A 17,537-nucleotide genomic window follows, 5' to 3' on the forward strand; every position below is an offset into this window, starting at 1 on the left:
CAGCATGAACGTCTTTGGAGACGGAGGGATGCCAGGGTCTTCCCACCGAAACCCCTTTAGAAACGAATGCTGCCAAACAATGGCAGTGGTTCCTGACAGGCATCCTTCGTCACCGCGGCGCTGGTAGTGCGGTCCCTTTGCCAGTCGACACACAGCGCTGGGCACCTGCGGACATGAACTAGCGCGGCCCCTAACTCTAAGGCTCCTGGGCCCAGCCTACCCGGGTCTGAAAGACCAGGCACATACCCTGGCCCCCTCACCTTAACACCCCCGTGCCCCAAACTGTCACACATTTGCAGCGGCTCATCTGCACAAGGTTAAGTATGATGCCTTAGCCTAAGGCTGGAAGGAAGAATTTCAAGACAGTGCCTATAAAACGCGCGCCCGGCGCCCGGAAAAGTACTAATGTCATCAAATGACGACGTCGCAGCCACAGGTGAGCGATTCCCTCTGGAGCAAGGGAGCCGAGAGGGCTCCCCGCAGTGGGCGGCCCAGCGACGGCTGCGACCTGGCGGGGCAGCGAAGCCCCAGGCGAGGCTCCTCCCCTCTTGGTCCTGCTGCCGGGCCGCGGAGCTGAGAGCCCGGATGGGAGCCAAGTGAGCATGCGCGCGAGACCCGCGCTGCCGCTATTGGCCGCCGGCGATGAGTACAGTGATGACGAAAAAGGAAGGCGCCGGAAGTGAGCCCTACGGAAGCCGGGCTGGGCCATAAAGATTTCCGGTTAGACGCCGCCTGGGCTGGAGGGAATGAATGGATACTGAGCTGTGGGCGCGCCGGCTCCGGGGGTCCGCCTTAGGCGTGTGAGCGGCCGCAGCATGGAGGACGACGCGCCGGTGATCTACGGCCTGGAGTTCCAGGTGGGTCACAAGAAGGCCCCGCGGCGCCCGGAGCGGTTTCCCCTGTGTAGCCGAGGTCACTGAGCCTCCGGAGACCAAAGGCCGTGGTCATCCAGGACGGGCCAGGGGTCTGCGTGACCCAGAGTGGGCGCAGCAGGTCCGCCCGCGACCCCCGGGCTTGGGAGCCCCCCGCCGCCTCTCCCCATCCCGGGGCGTTACTGTGGCCTAGTTCGCACCACTCATCTGGGCGTATTTACCTGTGTACGTTTCTTCCAGCATTGGAGTTCCTTCCTGGAGGCAGGCACTGTATCTGTATCTGGGGGTTTTTTTTGGCTTAATTTTGACACAATGTTAAATCCACATAAGCCTTGTGAAGATACAGAGAAAGTTCTTGTGTTTCCTTCACCCAGCATCCCCTAACGCTGGCATCTCCCATGGCCAGCGAACCTTGACCAAGGCTGGGAAATTAGCATTGGTACAGTCCTGTTAACCAAAGCTCACATTCTGGTGGGATTTCATGTGTTTTCCCATTCCTGTCCTATTCCTCCTCGTCCTATGTTCTCTAGCGCCTGTTCACTGTGATCATGCTGTATTCAGTGCCCCCTGGATGACTGAAATGAGTGGGTCCCACTGTAAGCGGTGGAGTGGGGATGCCTCTGGCCATTTAGAAGGACAGCAAGAGAGCTGAGTGGACAGAGTGAAGGAGGGAGGGGCGGTGGGCTAAAAGGATGAGTTAGAAGGGCAGGTAGGTCACACTGAGCTGGGCCTGTTACAGCCCCGTATTGGTTTCTGTCTATTCAGATGGCTGGCCTGTTATGTTCGAGGCATTGCAGGATAGCCACAGAGAAATAAGAACACAATTGGTTGCCCTGTGAAGTAGCTGATGCTTAATTGTGCTTAGCAAATGCATGCTAAAAACATAAATGATTTCCAGTTTCAAGAAACATACAGTGAGAGAAGCAGCAGTGTTAGTTTTTAAAGACCTGGACATCGCTGAAGCTCCTGAGGTTTGAAGCCTGGTTCCAGCACTTATCCTTAAGCTTCAGTTTTCTTGTCCACAAAATGGGGACATGAGCATCTACCCCTTGTGGCTGTTATGAAATGAAACGAGTTAATACATTTAAATCAGGCACTTAGCCTGGCACATAATAAGCATTCAGTAAATGTTGTTCTGATTATTATAATGATACAAAATTCTTACAGATGAATTCCACACAAGGCGGTATCTAAGTGTCCTATGAGCTGGGAACTTTTTTTTTTTTTTTGCTTTTTAGGGCTGTACCCCCAGCATATGGCAGTTCCCAGGTTAGGGGTCCAAATGGAGCTGCAGCTGCTGGCCTACACCACAGCCACAGCAACACCAGATCTGAGCCACGTCTGCAACCTACACCACAGCTTGCACCAATGCCAGATCCTTAACCCACTGAGCAAGGCCAGGGATCGAACCTGCATCCTCGTGGAAACTAGTTGGGTTTGTTACTGCTGAGCCATGATAGGATCTCCTAAAATGAGTAATTCTTATGAGTTGTTTAAGAAGTCAGTTGCTGAAAATCTGATTAAAATCAGCAGGCTGTAAACCCTCCTTTATACATCTTATGTGATTCCCTGAGAACGACCACTTTCAACACTTAACAAACTGGGAGTTCCCCTTGTGACTGAGTGGGTTAAGAATCTGACTTGTATCCATGAGCCTGTGGGTTCGATCCCTGGCACCGCTCAGTGGGTTAAGGATCTGGCGTTGCTGTGAGCTGTGGTGCAGGTCGCAGATGTGGCTCAGATCCCAAGTTGCTGTGGCTGCGGCGCAGGCTGACAGCTGCAGCTCTGATTTGACCCCCAGCCTGGGAACTTCCCTATGCAGCAGGGCTAAAAACATTAAAAAAACCATTTCTCCTGGTCCTTACCTTCCTGCTTTTATCCCCTGGGTATAACCTGGTGACTAGACAACGTGGCCCAAGAGGGTTTTGGCTTTTCCCTGCCCTCCTGCCTTCAGGCTCCCCGTACAGTCAGTCACAGTCTTTTGCCAAATCCTTGTTCACGGTTCTGGGTTTTCTTTTTTTTTTTTGTCTTTTTGCCATTTCTCGGGCCGCTCCCACGGCATATGGAGGTTTCCAGGCTAGGGGTTGAATCGGAGCTGTAGCCACCGGCCTACGCCAGAGCCACAGCAACACGGGACCCGAGCCGCATCTGCGACCTACACCACAGCTCACGGCAACGCCGCTGGATCATTAACCCACTGAGCAAGGCTAGGGATCGAACCCTCAACCTCATGGTTCCCAGTCGAATTCATTAACCACTGAGCCACAACAGGAACTCCTGGTTTTTCTAATTACACAATTTTGTTGACTGCTATTCAAGTAGGCTTCTCTGACTTGTTTAGCCAGCTTTTCAGGATATTTGCTCAGAAACAATTTGAATTTTTTTATTTAAAAATTTTTTTTGGTCTTTTTAGGGCTGCACCCGTGGCAGACAGAGGTTCCCATGGTGGGGGTCGAATTGGAGCTGTAGTTATTGGGCTGTGCCACCGCCACAGTAACGCATCCTCATGGATGCTAGTTGGGTTCGTTTCCGCTGAACCATGGCAGGAACTCCCAGTTTGAATTTTTTTTTTTTGTCTTTTTTTTTTTTTTTTTTTTTTTGCTATTTCTTGGGCCGCTCCCTCGGCATATGGAGGTTCCCAGGCTAGGGGTCGAATCGGAGCTGTAGCCACCGGCCTACGCCAGAGCCACAGCAACGCGGGATCCGAGCCGCGTCTGCAACCTACACCACAGCTCACAGCAACGCCGGATCGTTAACCCACTGAGCAAGGGCAGGGACTGAACCCGCAACCTCATGGTTCCTAGTCGGATTCGTTAACCACTGCGCCACGACGGGAACTCCCCAGTTTGAATTTTAAGTTTTGTGCCTTTCCGTATTTTTGTACTTATCTCCTGCATTGCGGAAATTGGTCATTCCTTCTCAGGTAAGTCTTCTGTGGGGCCCTGTTTTTGGAGACTTTCAGGCCTTTTCCCTCAAGGGCGACATGTGCCTTTGAGCCCTGCTGTCCCCGTGGGCCCCTCGTCCTCTGCACACCTGAGTTCCACCCCAGGGGTTTGATTCCAAGGCTATGCAGACCCTTCCTCAGAAGTGGTGTTTCTCTAAGGGGCATTCGGAGAGTCTGGGAATTTGCTGGTATTATGCAAAATTCTGTGTTGTGTTTGTACCTTTTTGGCGGGAGGTCTACAGATTTGCTAAGATTCATCGATTTTACAGAGGGGTCTAAGGCTCCAGAAATTCTCTAGCTGCGTTTTGCCAAGAAGGGTACAGGCATCCCGATGCAGGAAATCTGAAAACTGCTTAAAATAGTTGAATGGTCGAAGTAGGGTTTTTTTCCCCTCCAAATGTCTAATAATGTGAATATTGCCTTAGACATATCCTCTCTGAGAGCAGGATGTGGAACTGTTGTCTACAGTCTTTTTTGGTGTGTGTGTGTGTGTGTCTTTTTAGGGCTATACTTGTGGCCTGTGGAGGGTCCTAGGCTCAGGGTCAAATTGGAGCTACAGATGCTGGCTTACGCCACAGCCACAGCAACACGGGATCTGAGATGCACCTGTGACCTACACCACAGCTCACAGCAATGCTGGCTCCTTAACTCGCCGAGCCAGGCCAGGGATCCAGCCCATTTCCGCGTGGATATTGGTCGGGTTCTTAACCCACTGGGCCACAGCGGGAACTCTGCATCCAGTCCTTTGGGCAGTGAACACCAGAAGACTCTTGTTTCCCCGGAGGTGGAAACCAAGTCAAGACCAGATGAAATGGCCAGGACAGATGTTCAATGATTCCTCTTACCCTGCTTTAAAAAGAATGGATCAGGGCACTGGGGCAAAATCTGTGGGCATTAGACGTGATGGAGGGAAGGAGGGTGTCCAGCCGCGTGCGGAGGAGAGGACGTGGGCAGAGCGGGCCAGTGAGTGGACTGCGCGCGGCCAGGTCAGGGTCCTGCTGCCCTTTAACAAATCGGCACCAACCTCGTAGATGAAAAGAATTCCCCCTCCCGTTCTCCAGTTCACAGGCCCAACAGGGCCCCCTGGGCGGGAGTCGAGGCACGGGCCAGTCAAAGGATCACGGGGAATCAAGGCTCCGTCCCTTCCTGGAGACTCAGGGGGCTTGTCACTGGCTGTCTAGCCTCTAGAAGCTACCCTCGTATGCCCTTCGGCTCATAGACTCCTTCCAGCTCCAGAGCCAGTGACAGCTGCCCATGTTCCTCTCGTGGCCAGCCAGGTCCTTCTCAGGCGGCCAGCTCTCAGGTCCTCCCCCCGTCCTTACCTCTCTCTCTCTCTCTGATGACCGCCAAGAAGGGTTTTCTGAGTTTAAGGACCTGTGCGTCTAGATAATCCAGGATAATCTCTCTTTCTCAAGACCCGTAACCAGATCACCCCTGCACGGCCCTTTGCCATGTCAGTTAACACCTGCGCAGGTCTGGGGATGGAGATACGGTCATTCTTGGGGCCGTTTCCCTGCCTCCCACAGGCATCAGAGCATGAGCACAGGGAGCAGACGAGACACAGCCGTGGTTGTGCTGGCGGAGCCGGGTTTGAGTTTCTAAGGCCAAAGCGCTGGGCCCGCTCGTCTTTTCCTCTCTAGACCTCGGGCTCTTCACCTGGGATTCTTAATTTGATCCGCTAAACATTAAACATATTAAGTGTAGACATCGTGATTTGAGCTGGGTGCCCTGCCCGCGTTGCTCTTAGGAAATCCTGTAGCTCCTGGGGCCCTGCTGGCTCACAGCTCTCGGCCAGGTCCTGCTCTGGACCCACCGAGCAGACCCCTTTCCCGGTCACCGCCTTGTCCAGGGGCAGCCTGTGGCCAGTGATTGGTCAGTGAGGTGGGGTTGGGCGGGGGGGTGGCCTGGCCGTCTTGCTTCAACTCTAAAGGGCCCTCCCAGGCTCCAGACTGCCCAGGGGGTGGGCTGAGACCTCCGTTGCAGTTGCATTGCTGCTCCACTTTCCCTGAGCACAGCCCTGCTCCCTTCACCCCCACACGGTGCAGATCCAAGACCCCTGCCCCCAGTGAACCCCGTGCACACGGCCGAGTGGCTCAGAGCTCGTTCTCCGGATCCTGATTTTCTGGACGTTCAGCTGGCCTTACTCTGTGTCTGAGGTTGGAGTTCTGATCATATGACTCTGTCTTATTGTATGTCTGTTTTTTTTTTCCTTTTTCTTTTTCTGTCTTTTTAGGGCTGCACCTGTGGCATATGGAAGTTTCCATGCTAGGGGTCGAATCCAAGCAACAGCTGCTGGCCTACCCCACAGCCACAGCAAGACAGGGTCTGAGCCGCGTTTGTGACCTACACCACAGCTCACAGCAATGCCGGATCCTTAACCCACCGAGCAAGGCCGGGGATTGAACCTGTGTCCCCATGGATGCTAGTCAGATTCGTTTCCACTGAGCCACGATGGGAACTCCTGTCTGGTTATTTCTTTCTTTCTTTTTTTTTTTTTTGGTCTTTTTTGCTATTTCTTTGGGCCGCTCCCGAGGCATACGGAGGTTCCCAGGCTAGGGGTTGAATCGGAGCTGTAGCCACCGGCCTACGCCAGAGCCACAGCAATGCGGGATCCGAGCCGCGTCTGCAACCTACACCACAGCTCACGGCAAGGCCGGATCATTAACCCACTGAGCAAGGGCAGGGACCGAACCCGCAACCTCATGGTTCCTAGTCGGATTCGTTAACCACTGCGCCACGACGGGAACTCCCTGTCTGGTTATTTCTGATGGTGTGTTGGACATCATGTGAAAATTGAGGAAACTTTGGTTGTCTGTAACCTCCTCCAGAGGATGTGCTGTGACTGCTGGCGGGCGGCAGGTGGGCACAGGAGGACCAGCTCAGGTCACCCTAAATCCAGGCAAAGGCTGAGATGGTTTGGCACCTCTGTGTGCAGGTTCACGCTCACGCCTGGCTGGTCACCTCTGGGGTCCTTACCCAAAGCCTCTCCTCCGTGGTGGAGCCCACACTTGCTACGCCCACCCGGTGAGCCGTCAGAACTCTCCTCGGCATCACCACTTTGCCCCCCTTGCTAGACTGATCAGGGCCTCCAGCTGAAAGGGGCAGGAGGCCCTGCCTGCCGCTCTCAGCTGCCCTCTTTCCTGGGGATCTTGCACGTCACTGCCGGGCAGCGCTCTGAACACCTGCCCCAGACTCGGGGCTTTGGCTGAGTTTTTCGTGTTCCCTGTGCTGGAGACTTGGCTTCAGCCACCTGCTCTGCAACCACAGGGACCCATTTTCCTCTCTGTTACCGGAGCGTCGCTTGTTGAGTCGGTTACTGCTGAAGATGAATAATGGTTTTGTTAAAAGCAATGTTGTCTCTGTTGCGTCATTGCTCACTCACAGTTGTTTCCGGGGTGGCGTGTCACAGAGTGTCACAAAGTGTCACAAGAGTCGAGGCTGTGCATACGTCCTTCTAAATTGCCTCGCAGGCCCTTGCACCCTTGCTGCTCCGTCCGCGTAGAGGAGCCGCTGCCTCTGTGTCTGTGTGTTGAAGCTGCCTTCACATGTGTGTGCCTTTGCCTCCCTCCCGCAGGCACGCGCGCTCACACCTCAAACTGCCGAGACAGATGCCATCCGGTTTTTGGTTGGGACGCAGTCTCTAAAATATGATAATCAGGTAACTATTTCTGACAAACGTATACATGTTCATTGCTAAGCCTGTTCTGAGTTTTACAGCCATTTTGTTCTTGGTTTTTCAAGCAGCATTTGAGAAAATCAATGCCGCACAAACAAAATAAAACTCCCCCTGGGATTTACACCTCCAACTCTATGCAACGGCCCAGTGAAATGCCGTCAGCTGGTCTTGTGGTTGTCCTGGCCTCGCTGTGTCAGTGGTTGAGGAGCCATCGGGGCACGTGGGCGGCATCGGCCCTTCGACCCTGGCTGGTGGGCGCCCGCTTTGACGACCCCCCAGCGCCCTCTCTGGCTGAGCCTGGACGGGCCCTCCTCCATCTCAACGTAGAGTCCCGGCCGTTGCTGCCGGCCACCCAGGGGGACCCACAGCGAGTGACCCACATGCTGTTGTGGCTGCTGTAGTTGGCTGCTCACGAGCTCAGGGTTCAGTCCATGGCTTGACAAGGTCACAGGCCCCTGACCTTGGGCGAATGGGTCCGCCTTGGTGGACTTCATTTGCCTCATCGCTGAAGCGGAGGCAGAGCCGTCTGTGGGTGCCGGGGGCGTCGCGGAGATGTGCGCTGCCCTTGATCCTGGGCCGGTGCGCGGCAGGCCCCATCGTCACCGGGGCCATGGCCTGAACATAGCCGCCCAGGAAGGCCGGTGTCGGGCAGGGTGGTGACATCCTCACCTCCGCCGTGAGGAGGATTTCTGCTGGTGGAGCCGTCTGGGCAACACGTTTGGTGATATCTATCTAGAGCTTCATAGATAAATGTTGGTATTATTTCACCGTCGTTAACTAATATGTATGAGTTAAATATATTAGTTCTTATACCCGAAACATAGAAAAAGCTTTAGATACAAGGAATGTTTTCCCGGTACCTGTAATGCTGAGAACATTAGAGGAATCACATCGTGCAGGTACCAGGCTGGCTGTTATGACAATGGCAGGTTCATGATTAACCTGGTTGGACCTGGTTGCCCGGAATGGTGTTCACTCATTGCACTTATGGAAAGTTACAGCCTTCCATAAGCATCACAGCCTAAAAATTCGTAGACGATGCAGTGAAATGTTAAGATTGTACCTTCCGTGTGGCCACTGTCATGTAAAAAAGTAGATCCTTTTGCAGTGTGTGCAAGTGTCAGGGCATCACACTGTACACCTGGCACTGGGATAGCACTGTGTCGGGGATGGCTTTGTGACACAGTGACGTCCAAGACTGAATCTCCGCGTAGAGTGAAGACCAGAAAGAAGTCGGTCCAAAGGGCTCAAGCTTCGAGCCCTGGTTATCCTCCGGGACGTGAGCGTTTGCAAGGCAGATCGTCTCTGGATAAATTCTTCTTTCTTTTCTTTTTTTTTAATGATTTTTGTTTTTTCCATTATAGTTGGCTTACAGTGTTCTGTTTATAATTTCCGTTTTTCTGAGCATGTGTGAGTGTTAATTTTCTGCTGGAAAGTGTTGGATGGGAATATGGTTCATTTATGAAAAAAGTTTGCAGAGCCCTGTCCCAGGGAAAGAAGAATGCCCTTGATGGCACCGCGTGGTCTGGGGGTGCTGCCGGCAAGGGGCAGGGAGGAAGGCCACGGTACCTGGTGGCAGGTGATGGGCACACAGCTGCCTCTTCGGGACGGAGCTGGCCAGGTCCCGCGGGCAGGAGTCGGCTGGGCACGTGCTTTTGCCTGGGATGGCCTGGGTGGAGTTGGTGATGGGGTGGGCTTCTGTCCCCAGGCCTCAAAGTGCCTTTTTCTCATCTACTTGCTTTTCAGTTCCCCTGCAGGTCAAGTGCAGAGAAGGAAGCTCCGAGCCTCATCCTCCTCCTTCCGCTCAATCCTGGCCGGAAAACCAACCGAAGGCGAAGGCTACGCACCTTTTCAATTCAGAGCTGTATCATTGACCTTTTTGGTAGGAAGTCAGCTTTTAAAATTCCTGAGGATTAGGAAGAAACTATTATTACGTAATGAGGGATGCTTATAAGATTTTTCTAGAAAATATTACAAGCTAACAGAAACACATGAATTAAAAACAAAAGAGGAGTTAGCATTGTGGCTCAGTGGGTTAAGGATCCAGCATTGCTGCCAGCTGTGGCGTAGGTCGCAGATAGGATTCAGATCTGGCGTTGCTGCAGCCCTGACTTGACCCCTAGCCTGGGACCCGCCATATGCCACGGGTGCAGCCACTAAAAGCAAGCAAACAAACCCGAAGCAAAATGAGGCCATGTAAGGCATTACTAAGTTACATTCAACCTGGTTTATCAGCCGAAGTTACGTGCCACTTGGCTGTGACGCTAAGAAAGGATCAGGCAGAAGTGACAAAGTGCTTTGATCTCCCTGAGCCCCTTTCGGGAGCAAGGTCATCCTGGGAACAGGCCCAGGCGCGGGCATTTCTGGCCGGCTTCAGGACCCCCCGTGTGGCACTGTCACAGGAGCTGGAATCAGCCATGCCGGGGTGGACAGCAGCCTCCTCTGACAACCTGGCGACAGCTCCACGTGCGCCGTTTATCACCTGCAGTTTCTCTGCGTGAACCGTCCTGGTCTCAGTCCTTGGACCCAGTGGGAGAAACGTTTTCTTGTTAAATGAGAGACTCCGGCCCTTCTTAGTAATCAGCCTAGAAACTCAGCTTTCCCGTGGAAGGTACCGCAGCGTTAGATGTTTAATGGTAACGAGCAGGTAGCTGTTGGTCCCCCGCCTCCTCCCGAGTCCCGGCTGCCCGGGCGCTCTGGCCAGAGCCACCGCGTCCCCTCACCTTTCCAGCTGCCTCCCCGGCTGCTCAGTGAGGTGCGTAGCCTCCGCCTTCGGTTGGTTTTCCGGCCAGGATTGAGCAGAAGGAGGAGGATGAGGCTCGGAGCTTCCTTCTCTGCACTTGACCTGCAGGGGGCTTTCCTCTGAATCCACAGCGATGGGAGCGTGTGTCCCACCTGCTGGGGTCCCGTCCCGGGTCCCGGGCGCAGGGCGGCCCCTCCCTGGCTCACCTGCAGCGCTTAGTTCATGACCTGTGGGACTCCAACTCCTCGCTGAGCTCTGTGCTGGAAACCCGGGGACCGGGCCTGTTCCTGCTCCTGCACCTCTGCCGCACGGTGACAGGTGTGCCGAGACAGGTGTGCCGACGGTTGCAGTGACACTCAGGAGGGAGGCACATGCAAAGCGGCGTGTGGCCGGGAGGGCCCTTGGTTTGTCGTGGTGGCATCCGAGCCGCCACCTCTAAGAAGGGGCCTCTGAGCTGAGGCCTTCTGGCCGCGGTGACTCACGTCCCTGGTACTTGGGCTCCTCCCTGGGGCGGGGGCCCCGGGACAGGGGGGTGAGGAGCAGGAGGGCAGGGGCGAGGGCGCACGCAGGTGCTCACGCTTCGTGCGCGTTTCGTCGCAGATGTGGTATGTGTATCCCCCCACCATGGCGTGTGTGTTCCTGTCACACGTGACACGTTTCCACCCACATGTGACGGTATGTTTCTCTCACACATGACGCGTGGTATTGCACACGGGATGAGCCTGGCCCATGACACCTGCTCCTCTCCGTGTGACACGCGTGTCTCGGGAGGCGGGGTCCTGGGAGAGGAGCCCCGGGGGCGGATGGGGCGGTGTGCTCGGCCCTCTGTCGCCATTGGAGAAGCACTGGTCCCTCTCTTTCCAGAAGTGTTATTGTCGCAGTACGATCACCAGTGCCTTTGAAAATGATGAGGACGTCCTCACTGATGGCCCCGTCTCCGGTTGCCTGTCCCAAGCGTGCTTCCCTGCAGGGTGGGCGCCCGGAGCTGCCTAGGGGCTCCCTGTGTCCTCTCCGCTCAGTGGTGTTGTGTGTGTCCCTGGCTGCTGTGTCCTGTGTTGTCTGGGGTTCCCCCCCACCCCCGGCTCCAGCCATGAGCTGGTGAGAGAGTGACCGCCATCCCGGCCCTGCAGCCCTTGGGGACCCAGGACCAGACAGGTAACCCACAGTGGGCAGGGGTGGCCTCCCCCGGGTCAGGGCTCCACTCCTGTGCCCTCGGTGGGCAGGGCGGGTGCTGTTGGCCCCGTTACCAAGCGGAGGATCAGCCCTCGGCAGCCACCTGGTTTCTCCCGGGCGGCCTGCTGGCGTGTGACAGGGCAGCCACCAAGACGCCAGCTTCCCTCGTCTGCTGTGCCTCTGCCCCACAGCACCTACAGCATGGAGCTGTGGCTCTGGCATCGGGTGACCTCCAGGCTGGCTATGCAGCCTGCCCTCCCTGCGTGAGCCGCGGGGCCTTTGTCTCAGGCTGTGCCCAGGTCCCGGCAGCGTCAATTCCCTGGAAAGTGCCTGCCCCTAAGTCAGCACTGCTGACTCCCTCTGCTGGGCTGTCTTTCTGGACGTGTTAGAGGCAGTCACAGATGCCAGCCTTCTGCCTGGTTTTCTGTGCCTCTCATCTTGCCCAGGCCCTCCCTGCGTTCAGAGCAGGCCAGGCACCCCTGAGCCTTTCCCTCCCCGGGACTCTCCTTGCGAGGCTGCAGCAGGGCTGCCCTGCGTCTGGCTGTGCTTCACCCGCACTCTCTCTGCGTGTTGCCTACCCGCTGTTTCTCGTTAGGTGGGGGTGGGCGAGGGGCTGCAGAGCTTCTGGCCCTTCCCCAGGTGAGGACGCGGGAAGAGACCTGGCCAGAAGCCGACCAGGGGGCACCCTGACCTCAGATTCCACCTACAGAGCGTGAGAAATCAACGTCTGGGCTTTATAAGCCTCTGGTCTGGCCATTCTGTTACCGCGGCTGAATGCACGCCGTCCCTGCTGTTCCGGGAAACCCTCTGGCTGGGCACACAGAGGCTGTGCCACGTGGAGTGGTCTTTTCCTGGGCCGCCTCGTGTCCTCCGGGCATCGCAGACACGAGCTGTAGGCGCACGGGGGCAGAGGGATGGGAGACGGCGGTCAGGCGGGGGCGTGTTCCATAACCCGGAGCCTGTGAGGTTTCAGCAAAGGCCCGCGTGGGTTTCCATCAGCCACAGAGATCTTAGAAACGCAGGGTTGCTGCAGACCTGCCCTTAGTGGGAACACAGTGGCCGTGAAGTACTCAGACGAGGGCTGCGGGGTCTCTGTTGTCTCAGGGAGCTGCCAGCCAGAAGGCGGCTTTGGTTCTGGGCGGGAAGGCAGGCGCGTGTCGGTGGCGAGGCTTCGGCCTGGACTGGCTGTGGGCGGTGGCGCCACCGTCCGGCGCTCCTGGGAGGATCCTGCCCCCGGAAGACCCTGGGTTCTTAGCTCTCCCTGAGAGGGGCGCGTTCACGTACTCACTTCCAATTTTGTCCGCTTTTTTGTTTCTGAATTTTCTCGAGGTCAGTAAAAGAGATGACAGGGACAGACCGTGGGGAGGCCTAGTCACGTGCTCAGGCCTGGTGACGGGCTGCTTGGACGAGGGACAGCTCTCTCTGAGCCCTGACGCTGCCGGGAATGAGCGAGGCTGGACTAAGGCCGTCTTTGCAGACTTCCTGATACGTGCTGTAGCCCTGGCTCCTGGGCTTTTGTAGAGCGTCATCTGTGCCCTTAGCCCTGCACTGGCAAATCCAACTTCAGACCGTGAGTAACGGTAATTCAAAGTGTATGAGTTGGAGCTTCATTATAAGCTGTGAAAAACAAACTCAGCGATGGCATGAAGCATTCAAAGTCACGTTTAAATACCACCCAGACAACTCACGTCTTCTCCAGCCTCTGCGGCAACACGAATTGTTCTGTCTTCTGTGTTCCCTTAATCTGTTGCACTCACCTCAATTGCAGTGTGTTCTCTGTTGTATTGCTTATTTGTCTTACTGGCCGGTGACCGCGTGTATTTATGCAACAGAAGATTGCTTTGCGCCTTGTGCGGGCCGGGCACAGGGTGGTACCTGAGAGTAGACGGGTAAGATACAGTCTCTTTCTAAGGAATCGGGAGCTGCCTCATGTTCTCGTGCTGACCTGCTGCAGTGCAGAGCCCAGCGTTGGGGAAGGCGAGGTTCCCCGACTACCTGGTGTGGTGTCCGCATGTGCCTGGTGGTGCGGGGTTCACAGCAGGTGTCTGGAACCCTGTTTCTCAATACTGGATCACTACGTCCGCTCTGTAAGCCTGGGTTCCTCCACCTGTGGTCGTGGCTCTTGCTGATGTGGCAGCACAGGGCTCCTCTGAGGGTTAAGGAACCAGTGTGTGTGCAGCGCTCGGTGCCTGTCGTCTTTGGTGTGTTAGGCGCTGTGCCTTTGATCCCGGCTTGTGTGTGGTGTCGTCCTCCTGCTTTCTGAGCAGGCGCTGTACAGCATCTCCTGAGGAGGTACCACCCTGGACCTGTCTGTCCGGGAGCCTGCTGTACGTGACAGCGTGTGGAGAAGCCCTGGGACTCGCAGGCTTAGCGGTGAAGGTTAAGGGGCCAGACCGTCCGAGTGTGTTAGATGCGGAGAGGTGGACCTGGGGGTCTTGCCCCCCCCGCCATAGTCACCCGAGGGTGGACGAAGCCCCCTCGCAGAGGAAGAACAGTTTGGATCTGAACAGTTTCCTCTGCAGCCTGGTTGGTCAGCAGCTTCCTTGTGAGGTGGTGGGGGGACCCTTCCCCAGATGGCAGCAGGGATCTGGAGCAGCGGAAGACGTGGGCACAGCAGGATGCGGGGCAGGTGGAGAGGTCAGAGGTCAGGCTCAGAGCAGGGGTGCCCAGGGGAGGGCGCACTCACCAGGCGCCTGGGTGCACCAGCCACCGAGGAGGGGGAGGGGGAGGGGGAGGGGCGGGGGAGGAGGAGGAGGAGGTGGAGGGGCGAGGGGCTGGGGACACGCACACTCGGGCGCCCCCGTGTGGCGGTGCGGAGGCCGCGGGAGGGTCACGGGAGGAGGAACGGCGCGTCCCCGCAGCCTTTGTCCCCTGTCGAGGGCTTTTCTGTAAGTAGGAAACGTGCCCTACACTGAAGAGAGGAATTGCCTGCTCCCCCCACACCACACGCGTTGGCCCTGACCTTGCGTGTTGCCTTTCTCGTCCGTGTTCACAGCCAACTGTGTAATGTCCAGACCCGCAGCCAGAACTGCATGGGGCTGTGGTGCTGCAGATACGGGCTGAAGACAGCTTTCAAGATGACAACAAGAGTTTTGGTTTTTAACCCCCCCCCGCCCCCCGCCGTGCACCCCTAAGAGAAGGGAGGGCGCTTGTGTGTGTGTGTGTGTGTGTGTGTGTGTGTGTGTGTGTGTGTGGTAAGCCGCACACGGCCACCTTGGTCCCAGCAGTTCCAGGAGGTTCCTCCTTCACCTTCTCCGTGCTCCCCGGGTCACGGAGGCTCAGGGTCACGCAGGCTGTAAGTGGCAGTGGCAGGATTTGAACTGAGTCCGGAGTGGCCCCCAAGGGGGCCAGGGGTCGTTCTCACCAGAGGGCGCCTGGGAAGCAGCGAGAACAGCATGAGGTCCTCGGCGAGCACAGAGCAGGGATGTCTCGGGTGTCATGGAAACGTTTTCAAAATAGCATTTAATGTTTGTTCTGACTGCAGAGCAGTGCATATTAATCATGAAAAAAATGTTAAAAACAAAAAGAAGTCAACCAGAAAGATGCAAAGGAAAAGCCGCTGTAACCCCGCTGCCCGGAGGTAACCAGTCTCCTTCTGGCTCTCTCGTTCCGGACGCGCTTCCTCTTTAACAAAAGCGCAGGGAGCGCTTGTGCTGCACTTTTATGCTCTTTTCCCTTTAAGAGCACGTTGTGGGCCCTCCCCTGGCACCAGGAGTTGATGGTGGAGTGAACGGCTTCGGATTGTTGTGTTACCGTCAGACACCGCAGCATATTTGAGCAATTCTCCATTGCCAGGCATTTAGGTGGCTTCTGATTTTTCATGACCACAATCCATGCCACGGTGAACATGCGTGGATGTAAATCTTTGTGCATGTCCATAATTATTAATATCAATTTATTTTTTATTTTTATTTTTTTTCCTTTGCACCTGTGGCACCCATGGAAGTTCCCAGGCCAGGGATCAAATGTGAGCCACAGCCACAAGCTATGCCACAGCCACAGCCGTGCTGGCTCCTTTCACCCACTGTGCCACCACCGAGACGAGCCACATCCTTAACCCGCTGTTTAAGGTGTTGAATTTTATTTTCCCCAGTGGCTTAGGGATTGATAAGAGAGTGAATATGAACATCTTTTTCATTCCTCTAAAAATTATTCAGAAAAGCGTGGTGACAGCACAGTAATCTTTAGTGGCTAAAATGTCAGGCTGTTACACTGTTATTTGATCATTTGCATTGACAGCTGTTGGCCTTTTTTGGTTTTGTTTTTTTGTCTTTCTGTCTTTTCCAGGGCCACACTCGCAGCATGTGGAGGTTCCCAGGCTAGGGGTCTAATTGGAGCTGTAGCTGCTGGCCACAGCCACAGCAACTCCAGATCTGAGCCGCATCTGCAGCCTACACCACCGCTCACGGCAACGCCAGATCCCTCACCCGCTGAGTGAGGCCAGGGATCGAACCCGCAACCTCATGGTTCCTAGTCGGATTCGTTACCCACTGAGCCACGGTGGGAACTCCTGTTGGCCTTGTTGTTAGGCTTGCTCACGGGCAGCACTTTCTCACCCCTTCCCTCCTCCGTTGCTTCCAACGTGCATTACGTACACTGGGGAGTGGGCAGAGCAGGCTAAGCCTGGGCCTCATCAGGTGGCCGTGCCTGTCCCCTTCTTCTCCCAGAGCAGGTCTGGGAGGTCTTGGCTGGTTGGCACCACCTGGATGACCCTGCCACCAGCCATGGTCTACCCCCACCAGGCAGGGCGGAGCTTCTGGTGTTGCGGTTGAGGCCGGGGCAGTGTTGTGTAGCTTTGCAGTCTCAGCCGCACTTTGTGGGGACTTCCTACCTGTGTTCCGAGAGGCGCACGGTCAGGTGAGCTTGTGGAAGCATACGCTGTCCATGTACTGAGAGCGCCCGGGCGGTGCTAATAACAGCGTCCGAACCCTGACAGTGCACCCATGGTACCTGCCTGACGACAGTCCCCGTGCACCCGTAGCACCAGCTGGTTAAGGTGCCCCGGGTGACTGCTCGCAGTCGCGGGTCCCCCGAGGGCACGGGGACAGCGAGGGAGGCTCTGACGTGCGCTCTCTTGTGCTTGTAGATCCACATCATAGACTTTGACGATGAGAACAACATCATAAATAAAAACGTGCTCCTCCATCGGGCGGGCGAGATCTGGCACATCAGTGCCAGCCCTGCGGACAAAGGGGTGCTGGCCACCTGCTACAACAAGAGTGAGTATCCTGGGGCCCGTGCCCGCGGGGGGTCGGCGCGCGGTGCGTGAGAGGTGCCGGTCGGAGAGAGTCATGTCGTGGGCTCATGTAGGGGTCACGAGTGGCTGTGGGGACCCAGAGCCTGAGAATCGAGGCTGGATCAGCTGCTCCAGGAGCCTTGACCAGGCCGGGAGCAACGTGCCCGAGGGCCCCCCTGTGGGCGGGGCTGCCCTCGCCTGTCAGTGTGACAGCCGCTTCGGGACCAGTAGGCAGCAGCTTCCCAGGGTGTTTGTGGTCCTTAGTTGGCTTCTGCCCGGCCTCCTGTCTCTGGATCTTTTAACGTTCGTGCCAGTCCAAAGTCTGGGGCACTAACCTGGCCACACAGCATCCTTAATTCTCCTTTCGCTGTCTTGTCCAGTAATGAGTGTGCAAATCCTTGCTTTGGCGTTGCTGTGGCTGCGGTGGAGACCGGCAGCTGCAGCTCTGATTCAACCCCTAGCCTGGGAACCTCCATGTGCCGTGGGTGTGGATCTAAAAAAAAAAAAAAAAAAATTCTGGCTTTGGGGGAAGACTCACTTTCTGTTCTGTTGTTTTATGTTACATAAACCAGAATAGTCTGTGTGGTGTTTGTTTGTTGCAATGTAATTTCTAAAATGTTTCCTTCATTGATCCAGCGTGGAGGATGATTCTAAAGTATTTGTTTATTTCTTCATTTATCTGTAGTTTTTAGACATTAGCTGTAAGCACTCTGTCTCATCTCCCCTCTCATCCTCTAGTTTTAGGGATCGTTTTCCTTCTGATTGGAGTTTGGTCCCCAGGAAGCTCTGTTTCTAGAGCTGCATGATTCGATTGCCCACGTTTGTAGAATTCTGCTGCTTCTTTACCTTCACATGAGCCCCCCCCAAACACACGTTTTCTTTGGGGCTAGAGC

At 55.7% G+C, this 17,537-nt stretch overlaps 1 protein-coding gene across 3 annotated transcripts in view; it reads left to right on the forward strand.

Annotated features, from left to right (window-relative positions):
• The first annotated feature begins 669 nt into the window (after positions 1-669).
• Positions 670-17,537, forward strand: part of EIPR1 (EARP complex and GARP complex interacting protein 1) — a 75,439-nt gene continuing 58,571 nt past the window's right edge. The window contains exons 1-3 of one of the 3 annotated variants that reach the window (XM_047782717.1): positions 670-857; positions 7,391-7,474; positions 16,495-16,627. In XM_047782717.1, the coding sequence (XP_047638673.1) occupies positions 816-857; positions 7,391-7,474; positions 16,495-16,627 (259 nt within the window). In that variant the 5' untranslated portion in view covers positions 670-815. Of the gene's footprint in view, positions 858-7,390; positions 7,475-14,935; positions 14,989-16,150; positions 16,266-16,494; positions 16,628-17,537 lie in introns of those variants that run through there. The other 2 variants (XM_047782716.1, XM_047782718.1) reach the window with 2 other exon arrangements.

Source organism: Phacochoerus africanus, chromosome 5 (assembly GCF_016906955.1).
Source record: "Phacochoerus africanus isolate WHEZ1 chromosome 5, ROS_Pafr_v1, whole genome shotgun sequence".
Taxonomy (NCBI): Eukaryota; Metazoa; Chordata; class Mammalia; order Artiodactyla; family Suidae; genus Phacochoerus; species Phacochoerus africanus.